This window comes from Oncorhynchus keta, chromosome 29 (genome assembly GCF_023373465.1).
Source record: "Oncorhynchus keta strain PuntledgeMale-10-30-2019 chromosome 29, Oket_V2, whole genome shotgun sequence".
NCBI classification, from domain to species: Eukaryota; Metazoa; Chordata; class Actinopteri; order Salmoniformes; family Salmonidae; genus Oncorhynchus; species Oncorhynchus keta.
The window spans coordinates 26,732,071-26,743,235 of NC_068449.1; the positions used below are offsets into that span (position 1 = coordinate 26,732,071).

An 11,165-nucleotide genomic window follows, 5' to 3' on the forward strand; every position below is an offset into this window, starting at 1 on the left:
TATCCGCACGGTGTTTAGTGTCCACCAATCTCTACCAAAAGGATACAGACTATACACCCAGAAAGGACCACGCAACATTCAGCTCTGCACCTACACATTTTATTTTTAAAAAAATTACAAAATTAAAAAATGTTTCCATAGGAAAGTGATACAAATGTGCAATCCCATCTCCTGCGTATCCTTTTTAAAATGCATCGTCAATAGTAACAATTATTATTTGCATCATTAACTGACATACTACCTAGCAATAAAAGACAAAATAAAAAAAATAAAAATACAGAAAAGCAGAAGAGGGACAGTCTGCATGTTGAGTCCCTGCATTGAACAAAGGGTTCTGTATGAAAGAGGAGATTGGGGGATATTAAATATCTGTAGCAGCCATTTCCTGGAGAAGTAAGTCACCCTCAAACAGCCCCTTCAGTCATGAGATTGGGTTGTGGATTCAATTGAAACAGGGAGCCTTCTGGGAATTGGAGTTGACAAGAGAAAATCCCCTACGACACTCATGTAACATTTACATTGTCCTTTTGCAAATGCTCTCATCTAAAGCGATTTACGGTCAATGCAAATTAAGGTGTTTTGTGGCCCCTACTGGAATTGAACATACAACCTTTGTAGGCATAAGCCAATCGGAACCCTGTAACAATATTATTCCAACCCTTCGAGATGTACATTTAGTGATGTTTTAAGAGAGATTCAGCCTCAGCTCAGGATTAGATCTCAGTCTTTCATACAGAAAAGTGAGAAATGTGCGCTAACATGCCCCCTCTCATTCTCCCATCAAGTAACTGGCCTTTCAACGGTATGAGTAAAAAAAAAAAAAATTTAAACATTAAATAGGAAATTAATAATAACACAGAGTACTGGGCCAGTTGAGTGGCAGTGTGGTGGTGGGTATGTATGGGATTATGTTGGTGTTGTGTTTAGAGCACACAGGTCTGGCTAGACTTGGTGGGCAGCACCAGGCTGCTCTCATGGCCACAGCTGGATGTCACACAGGACGCATCCTCAACGGGAGTGGGCATCCCCTGGGTACAGATCTGCTGTATGCACTGCCTATACAGGGACAAGAGAAAACCAAAACGGATTTAAAATCAGAAAGAAGGTTGAGAATTGATGATATCTCTTTATGGAGAGATGTTGCCACAATCACATTCTATTTCTCTCTACATTCCCAACAACTTACCAAGCTGTGCGGGACATGATGTAGTAGATGTCTGGCTTCTGGAAGCCGTTGAAGGTAGAGGACGCAGCCACAGTGTAGGCCCCCATATTCTCAAACAGCAGCCACTCTCCCACTTGCATATCCGGCAGAGTGCACACCTCAGCGATGCGATCCAGGCCGTCACAGGTTGGTCCCCAGATGCTACAGGGGTACATACGCTCATCTGGCTTTGGCTTCTGTAGACGGAAAATGCAAACAGGTTTTATGGACTAACTTTGTGAGAGTTTGTTTGGTTGAGTGAAATAAAGTGTGTTAATCAACTTACCTTGTGCAGGGTAGGCAAGGGGTGAGCATGGTCATATAGAATACAGTTGAAGGAGCCATAGACACCATCGTTCACATAGTACATCAGAGTCCGGTCACTGATCCAATCGTCATCCTCTGTAGGGGCAGAGTTGTGTAAATTATAATGAAACTTGGCTCGCTATTACTTTGGATTAAGTGATGCAATTTTATGTGGCACGTCAGGCATTAACCACAAGTTTGCAGATTGAGTCAATTTGCTCATACCATCAGAGGCAGACTGCTCGTTCATGATGACCTTCTTTGCGATGACGTTAACAGCTAGGGTGTAGGCAGAGGCCACATAGTAGCGGCCTGGCTCAGCAATGATCCGGATCCCAGAGTCGGCAGGGAAATACTTGTCCAGTGCTGGGTTGATAACGGCTGTGATCTCCTCAAACTTGAGCTTGGTATCCTCAGACCCAGGGAAACCGCCACCAATGTCCAGGAGGGTCATGTTGAAACCCACCTCAGCCTGCAAAAAAGAGAACCAACAAAGATGAGTTAGACCTACTTGAGAACCAACTGCAGGTTAAGGGTCCGTTTATAAAATGTAGGTGATACGTTCCAAGCAGAAAGACACTCACCCCCATGTCAAAGACACAGCGGGCATCAGAGATGGCCTGGTTGTAGGTTTCTGGGTCAGTGCAGCCACTCCCCACGTGGAAGCTGACCCCGATAACGTCCAGGCCCAGTTCCATAGCCCTCTCCAGGAGACCCCGGCATGCCTTCATGGTGGCACCAAACTTGACACTGAGCTGGCAAACAGCCTTGGAATCATCTGTGGCAATGCGCAGGACTAGTCTGGGCAGGGAGAAAGAAAAGTTGGAGGTGCACTTTTCTAGAGTAGCCGGATAAGTTACTTACAAAACCAAGTGTTTTCAGTGTGGCTAAAGAACAGCCGTGGAGATGTTTCTTACTTGGCATTGTCGTGGCACCGAGCCACCTTCATGAGCTCCACGTCGCTGTCGAAGGTCATCATCTGCACGCCGTGGGCAGAGGCATACTTGATCTGGGATACCTGCTTGCAAGGGTTGGCATAGATGATCCTGCTAGCGTCCACACCCAGAGACTGAACAATCTGGATCTCAGTCTGATGGGACAAAAACAGACTGGGTCAGAACAGGACACACATTCACAGGGCAGCAGGGTCGGGGGTCAAGGCCATTTCAATAAACCAGGAGATGTTTAGAATGAGACATACCTTGCTTGCACAGTCAAAGCCAGCGCCCAAGGAGGCCAAGGTCGTGACAACAGTCCGGCTGTCATTGCATTTGACAGCATAGAAGGGCGTTACGCGAGGCATGGCACGCGCCCATCGCATGTGCTTCTTCAGCACGTCACTCAAGTCACATACGTAGAAGGCATCCTTATCATCCTGGAGAGGCAAAGACACGGATGCAAGAGAATAAGAAATACATCGTACAGTGACAAATGCCTCATCAACAAGTCACTTCTCATACCAAATGCAGCTAAATCAGGGACAGCAGGAAGTTCTCCTTACCGACATGGACATCTCATTGATCTTCTGCTCAACAATGTCACGGGCACAGAAGCCCTCCTCCAGGAAGGCAAAATCGGCAGGAGCGAAAGTGTTCATGGTCGCAGAATAACTTTTAGATTGGTCACAAAAGAAAACTGTAAAAAAAGTAGATCCGAGTTAAGACTGCTCATTATTATCTGGAACTGGAATGTGCCTAAATTACTTGCATAATTACTCCCAGAGCTACAGTACACCAATTACAACCAACCCCAGTATTTCATAGGCATGTGCTGTTAACACCCGTTCTAGAATATTATGACATGCATGTTGGAAATGACAGTGGATCAGAAAGCAACTCTTACCTGGACAAGAAAGAGTTGGAATTTGGCAAAGTAGTTTAATCAGGTGCAGAGCAGCCAAGGCGGTTCACCAGTGAAGTTGAAACCTTTCACATAACACTCTAGGCCGGGGCCTGCAGAGTAGCCAGTCTGCGCTTTCCTAAAGCGATTATTCTGCAAACAGTAAAATACCATTTGTAGCATAAAGAGGACAGTGTCATTTGCTGTGTTGAGTTTTATGGCTATTTCCTGCATTCAGTGTCAACCAGACCTATTATAATTTTTAGATAATACTATAGGAGGAGCAGTTACTGTTAACAGCAACAGTCTTATCCAGATGAATAAGCAATATACTTGCTTAAAGTTGCTTTAATGTATTATTGGTCACAATGAAGGATTTTTATGTTGAACAAGCACACCCTTGAGTAGTGCTATACGGAATCCTTGGGACATCCCTCCCCCCAACCATTTTAAAATGTCAATTTCAATGGGTAAAGGGACTTCCCAATGATCCCGAATTGCAGATTCTTGAGTAGTGCTACTAGCGCAATATATTCCCCGCTCTCAAAGAGTAATGGCTAGAAATAATCCAGCGTGTCAAATAAACGTAAAATGTTATTTTTCGTAGCAGGTTGGGAGAACTGAGTTAGCAATTTGACAAAAGCTGGAACTCTTCTAACCATGGCCCTCCCAAAGAGATAAAACAATGACAGTACAATATGAAGACAGGCAGAAACTGCTTCTCCAATAAAAATCCCCGATCACACTTGTAGGCGATGTCATGGTGAAGTTGGCTAGCTAAAGGCGCACAATGCTTCCCTGCCGAAACAATTCGTGCCTATATTATGATTACATTTGTATTCGTTAGGTTATTTTTTTCTCGGTTGTACATGCACATTTTTTCTTGGGGCAAGCCGAAGTCGGTAATTGGGCAACAGTAGAGTAGTCTATGTGACGTGTTTGTAATTCAATTAGAAACCACTCGTTGTCATGCAAATGTTTATCTCGAAATAAAATAAACATTTTCGATGTAAAATTGCACGACATATTTATTGCGTTGTCCTGTGCCCAACAACCGAAAAAAAACATTACTGAAGTCCAAAACGAACAAAAACGTAACAATACGTTGCACAAACTGTGCAATGTGGACGCCTTTTACCTTTAGCTCGTGTGCAAAAATACGTCATAGGGCACAACCGTCGTCTCACGCCGAACTGCGCGTGCGCAAGCCGCCAAGTCAAAGGCACTCCTTTGAATGAAAACGTGTCAATGCACGACTTTCACGCGGTAGGAGTAATAACATATTCAACTACTTAAGAAATTGGCTCGAATCTAGGTTGTGCCTTTAGATTGACAAAATGAACTACTATGTAAGAATCTCACATTCCAAACCCTGGCCTGTTTCGCAGCAATCCCTGAAGTCTCGGGATAGAAACCCTGGGTCGTCACTAGTTAGCACAGCCACAAAGTCATAAACCCCGCCTTTTCATTCAATGTACTTTCTTAACTAGTGGAAAACGAAAAGGACACTATCTTTATCGAAGTAGCCAACTACCATCAGTAGTTACTGGCAGTATGAATTTCAGCATAAAATACATTTACCAAGCGAACGTTACTGCAGCTAGCTTATGACATTCCCGAGGTGTAAATCATACTCCAACCCCATCACTTCCATCAAGCAAAAACTCCAAAATATATTAACGTCAGAAGATAGCGCTACGTAAAAAAAAACTAGCTACTTGTACAATATGGCATAACCATAACATTACTCTAACGTTAACTTACTAGCTAGCTAAAACATATTGACACGATTTGAATAAGCCAAATTGGATAGCTCATAATGAATACCGGTAGCCTAACTTACCAGTTTATAATAAATTAGGACGTTGTGAAAAAGTAGAATAAATTAATGAAGGTTTACCTTAAAAAGCATTTACAAAGAGTGTGTCCATTAGACCAGAATCCTGGAAAAAAATAATTGGTTTTCCCTTGTCAGACGAATCTGTCAAAGAACTGAATAACACTCTCCGTCTGAACTAAAAGTGCTCGCCTGTGTCTAGATACTGGCTGTATTTATAGAGGTGCCGTCTCCAAGACAACACGCCAGCTGAAACTGGCCTTCAGTCGACGTCGGATGGAACTGGTTTAGTCTTGTCACCGGCTCCATGTACCCGTAGAGGAAGTAGGAGGAGGCAGATAAAGCCGGTTTTTACTAGACGGGATACTGCTTTTGTAGCCTGAGTACCAGACTCTTTACCTTACATACCACTCCCTGCCGCTCCTTCATGGCAATAACAAGGAGTGGAATGTTGATAAAAAGACTGGTACTCAGACTATAGCTTTTGTGATTTGACTTTTCGTAGCAGGTTATGAGAAATAGGTTAAGTTTAGGAAAACAGTTAGGTTTTGCTAAAATGCATTTAAAAAAAAAAACCTTTGTCGTAAATTTAACAAAATATTTATCCCTTCTAACCATGGCCATATAAAGCAATCTCTTCATTTACTGGCTCAATGCCTTTCAAATGTATAGCCTAAACCTAATTGTAAGCTACTTTGCAGACTAATATAATTGAAACACAGCTGTTTTTAGTATTTCAATTGTACAACTTTAAACAGATTCTGAAGATGGTTTAGTCTTGGCTGCTATTGTGCCTTGAGCTAGAGAGCCACCAGGCAAACAAGAACGCTTGCCAGGATCCAGTCAGCATCAGTTCCATAACTGAGCTTCCCTTGTTCTGAAGATGTAAAATAATAAACTATTTAAAAAGTATTTTTCACATTTGCTTTTAGGGCAGTGTAATGACTAATTTGGCCAACCTTTCATGATTCAGGGGTGACATATTTTTTCTGATGCCTCTGGAATTCCTTATTTTCTGACATCACCTCTATTTGTCCTCACACCCCTGATGGTCATTGCACACTTTCATTTGAAAGTGGGTCAGATTTGGCATATCTGGACAGCATCCAAAGTCAAAGTGACACATGGGCTGGTTTCTCATACTGGTCAATGTACTATTAAGAACAATTCAGGGTTTTTCCAAGAGAAAAACATTTCTAAAGCAAATTCACTGAAGCATAGCTTACTATACATAGAGGCTGCCTGGTGAGTATGCCCAGAGTAGCAGCATCTTATGCTGGCTCAGTCCTGAATGCCCTGGTATTGATCCATCTAATCATTCAGTGACTGACTTGGTATTGTTATACATGACATATAAAAGCAGCCCTGCAGACTAACGCATCAGCAGTCTGCTGTAGAACTGTATCTGCTGACTGTGTGCCTCTGTGCTGTGCCAGATAGGCCTCTCTGGAAGTATGTCTAGGGGTCACTGAGACCAACCTGGCCTAACCCAGGCACTGTTGTTGAGCAATAAGGGGAGAGTGGAAATCCACACTCAAAATAGGTGGACTAATCTACAAATGTATTTTGAAAGGAAGTGCGGTAATTGCAAAATGCAGATAGCCTCTCGGAATAATTCCTACAAGACGTGCTGATACAGTAGGCTACAGTCACGTGTAGACAGTGACCTTGATGCTTAGTTGTCTGGCCTGTTGGTGATCTGCAACCGTCTCCTGTCCGCAGTGACAGCAGGTCCCACTGAAAACTACACAAGCAGCAGGAGATTAAGCCTAGCAATCCTCAGTTAAACTGCAGTAAACCTCACTTACCTCCTCCTATTCCTGACCAGGTCTAGTCAGGACAAGAGGACAGTTGGCCATTTAACCCAATAACTGAGTCGTCAACTCTCCATTCTCCCTCTCCCTGAAAATACCCTTTACTGCACTGGTTTTGTCGCTGTGCCACTTAGTGTTAGGGGTCAGTGTGACCAATCAGAATCAAAGGTACTTATCTTATCATTGTCATTTTTTCCCACAAGATGCTGACTTCGTGAGCTTAGTGTAACATGTTCAAAACTGATTTAGTTGCTATTTCAGCTTAGAAGTATCACATTATGTTGTAGATTTGTACTAGTAACTTTTCCTTGAACAGATACTAAATTCGTCAAGGGAATTGTATGAATAACACTGTAAAAACTTCAGTAAGAGAAGTGATTGTTTGACCCCGATCTGTCTTCAAGTCCTAGAGATTCCTGAAAAGAACAGATTAACCACTTTTCCATGCTGCCACCAGCCCAATTTGAGCTTTCAGAGACTTTGGGGTTGGGAGTAGACATCGTTCTTGGGAAAATTAAGAATTTGGTCATTATTGACCCAATAACACTTTTGGAAACATTGGCATTCCACTTTTAAGAGGCTGGTGTCAGTTCAAAGCCTCTCAAGCATCATGAAGACTACATATCTGCGGTTTTGTAAAATGGGTTCTCCATATCAAAATGGGCCACAATCAAATTGGCATCTTCTCTTTTCATGACCATGAGTTGGTTTCCATTCAGACGTTCAGATTCACCGCCTGTCTAGCATATGGAGTCATTCTTTAGACTAGCGTTGAAACCCCAAGAACCTCACTGTTTTTCTCAATGGAATAAAAAAGTGGAATAGAGGAAGGGGTGGAGGAATGGAGAAATGTCTGCAAGGGCAAACCAGACAAAACAATCTGCTATGCTCCAGTTGTGGCTCTTTTTACGTCCTTCATTGGTGGGAAGCCCTGCTGCCACCCCTACCGTTGCTTCTCATTTTGTTCTGGCGGATGACGCCCACCACCCCGAAGCACACATGGCTCCTGAGCAGGAAGTAGGCCTCAGCCCAGGGGCTACATGGTTTACCACATATATAGTGCCTTCAGAAAGTATTCACACCCTTTTTCCACATTTTGTTATGCTACAGCCTGAATTTAAAATGGATTACATTTAGATTTTTCTGTCACTGATCTCCCCATACTTTCAAAGTGGAATTGTATTTTTTTACAAATTAATAAAAAATCTAAATCTGAAATGTCTTGAGTCAATAAGTATTCAACCCCTTTGGTATGCGAAGCCTAAATAAGTTAATCAGTAAAAATGTGCTTACGTCACATAATACGTTGCATGGACTCATTGTGCGTGCAAAATCGTGTTTAACATTATTTTTGAATGACCAACTCATCTCTGTACTCCACACATACAATTATATGTAAAGTCCCTCTTATTCGAGCAGCGAATTTCAAACACAGATTCAACCACAAAGACCAGGGAGGTTTTCCAATGCCTCGCAAAGAAGGGCACCTATTGGTAAATAATAATAATAATATATGCCATTTAGCAGACGCTTTTATCCAAAGCGACTTACAGTCATGTGTGCATACATTCTACGTGATGGGTGGTCCCACGGTCGTGGGTGAACAGGGAGTCGAACCCACTACCCTGGGGCGTTCCAGTACCCAGTTGCACAGCGCCATGCTCTACCAACTGAGCTACAGAAGGACCAGATAGGTAGATAGGTAAAAGAAAAAAGCAGACATTGAATATCCTTTTGAGTATGGAGAAGTTATTAATTACTCTTTGGATGGTGTATCAATACACCCAGTCACTACAAAGATACAGACGTCCTTCTTAACTCAGTTAACGGAGAGGAATTTCACCACGAGGCCAATGGTGACTAAAACAGTTACAGAGTTGAATGGCTGTGTTAAGAGAAAACTGAGGATGGATCAACAATATTGTAGTTGCTTCACAATAGTAACCTAATTAACAGAGTGAAAAGAACATAATAAAAATATTCCAAAATATGTATTCTGTTTGCAACAATGCACCAAAGTAATACTGCAAAACATGTGGCAAAGCAATTAACTTTATGCCCTGAATACAAAGTGTTACGTTTGGGGCAAATCCAATACATTACTGAGTACCACTCTCCATATTTTCAAGCATAGTGGTGGCTGCATCATGCTATGGGTATACTTGTAATCGCTAAGGACTCTGGAGTTTTTCAGCATAAAAAAATAAACGGAATGGAGCTAAGCACAGGCAAAATCCTAGAGGAAACCCTTGTTCAGTCTGCTTTCCACCAGATAATGGGAGATTAATTCACCTTTCAGTAGGATAATAACCTAAAACACAAGGCCAAATCTACGCTGGATTTGTTTACCAAGAAGACCGTGAATGTTCCTGAGTGGCCGAGTTACAGTTTTGACTTAAGTCTACTTGAAAATCTATGGCAATACCTGAAAATGGTTGTCTAGCAATTATCAACAACCAATTTGACAAAGCTAGAAAGAATTTTGAAAAGAATAATGATTTTTTTTTCAACAATCCAGGTGTGGAAAGCTCTTAGAGACTTACCCAGAAAGACTCACAGCTGTAATTGCTGCCAAAGGTGCTTCTAAAAAGTATTGGCTCAGGGGTGTGAATACTTATGTAAATGAGGTATTTCTGTATTTAATTTTCAATACATTTGCAAAAAATGTTTTAAAAAAAATGTATGTTTTCACTTTGCCATTATTGGATATTGTGTGTGGATGGGTTATAAAAAAATATATATTTAATCCATTTTGAATTCAGGCTGTAACACAACAAAATGTGGAATAAACAAGGGGTATGAATACTTTCTGAAGGCACTGTACATGTATCTGCTTGTTTAAAATGGCAGGGTCATGGGATACGGAGTGTGCAGCCGTAGCGACCCCGAGTTTAGGCAAAGGAATGTCCCCTCATCTTATCTTCCTCACTCTTTATTTTTCTCTCTCCTTCTGGTTCTCTCTCGTTGTGTTTTCCCCTTCCTCTTGTAGCCTACTTTCCGTCTATCTCTCTCTTCCTGGTATATAGAGTCTCTGTTATCGCTTCAGTGGTTTGTCGTGGCCCAACCCTGTAGCTAGGCCTTACACAAAAGTGATGATTTAGCACAAGGGCAGCCCACAAGATACACAGCTGTACAGTCAGGGCACATGGTGTTTGTGTGTGTATGTATGATTCTGTACATCTTGAACAGAACACATAATAGTTACCTCATTTACAGCAGGACACAGACACACACTGTTGCACCACATACTTTCAGATTCTTGCGATATGATGGTATGAATTGCCATGGTATGATGGGACAAGCCTTACACAATATGTAATGCTTATTTTGTGCCTCAGCTACATGCACAGCTTTCAAGAGGATTTAGCCTTTGAATGTTAAAGTAGTTGTCCAGTGTTTCCAGATTTCTATGAAATATGACCTATAATTACAATACGAGTGAAATACTTTTCCTTCCAAAATATGGTAATTGAGTATGTTAGAAAGCAGCTTTTCTGTGTTGGAATGGTGTGGGCGTATCCCAATTAAAAATATTAACGCGAGTAGACCGCTGATTGGCCAGCTCAGCCAATAAGGCAGGATGACATCATCAACGGTCTGTTTAAAAAATAGAAGTTGAAGTTGATTTCTTTGTGTTTATGCTTTGGCCACAAATATGAGTATAAGACTAGTCAACAACATTATTTGGGTATGAGAGAACAGAATATGAGCTTCAAAAAGTGCAATTTTCAGTGGACAGAGTCTTTAACTTAATAACTTATGAATGTTGACCCAGTTTCACAAAATACATCCTCATCTTCATCTCACATGAACAATAAACCCAAACCAGTAGTTAAAGCACAAACAGTTGTTGTGCCTTGTGCTTTGAATAATTACGATGGCTTGAGTTCTGCACACATGTTTAGGGTTGCATTTGTCCATGACAAGGAGATCTCCTGTGAATCTCTGACGTAAACAGGTGGGCTTTGTGTCACATGCTGATACGGGGTCACAAAGCAAACGGACCCACATTTGCTTATTTTTTCTCTCTCTATCCCTCTCTCTCTTCTTGCTAAGTAGAAGATCTCTGTTAAACCAAAAAAGATTAGTCTGAGCTGTGAATGTTGTCACAACAACTATAGCATCAACTTATTGACTGTAATGGAAAAGAGGCATGCACTCTTTC

At 41.8% G+C, this 11,165-nt stretch overlaps 1 protein-coding gene across 1 annotated transcript; it reads right to left on the reverse strand.

The window, feature by feature from the left end:
* Positions 1 to 85: 85 nt before the first annotated feature.
* LOC118362641 (ornithine decarboxylase 1-like) lies at positions 86 to 5,447 on the reverse strand. The gene is made up of 10 exons (XM_035743147.2): positions 5,250 to 5,447; positions 3,353 to 3,502; positions 3,012 to 3,145; positions 2,712 to 2,885; positions 2,428 to 2,600; positions 2,095 to 2,311; positions 1,736 to 1,982; positions 1,491 to 1,606; positions 1,187 to 1,401; positions 86 to 1,056 (listed from the first exon to the last, which is right to left on the reverse strand). Exons 3-10 carry the CDS (start codon positions 3,105 to 3,107, stop codon positions 924 to 926), a joined length of 1,371 nt encoding a protein of 456 aa, XP_035599040.1. The 5' UTR covers positions 3,108 to 3,145; positions 3,353 to 3,502; positions 5,250 to 5,447; the 3' UTR covers positions 86 to 923.
* Between the last annotated feature and the right edge of the window lie 5,718 nt (positions 5,448 to 11,165).

Bases quoted from the DNA above. Each gene is read 5' to 3' on its own strand.
- LOC118362641 (XM_035743147.2), bottom strand. From the start codon at position 3,107: ATGAACACTTTCGCTCCTGCCGATTTTGCCTTCCTGGAGGAGGGCTTC. The intron at 1,607-1,735 runs GTATGAGCAAAT...CTGCCCCTACAG, and splicing joins CGAGCAGTCTGCCTCTGATG to AGGATGACGATTGGATCAGT. The intron at 1,057-1,186 runs GTAAGTTGTTGG...GTCCCTGTATAG, and splicing joins ATCATGTCCCGCACAGCTTG to GCAGTGCATACAGCAGATCT.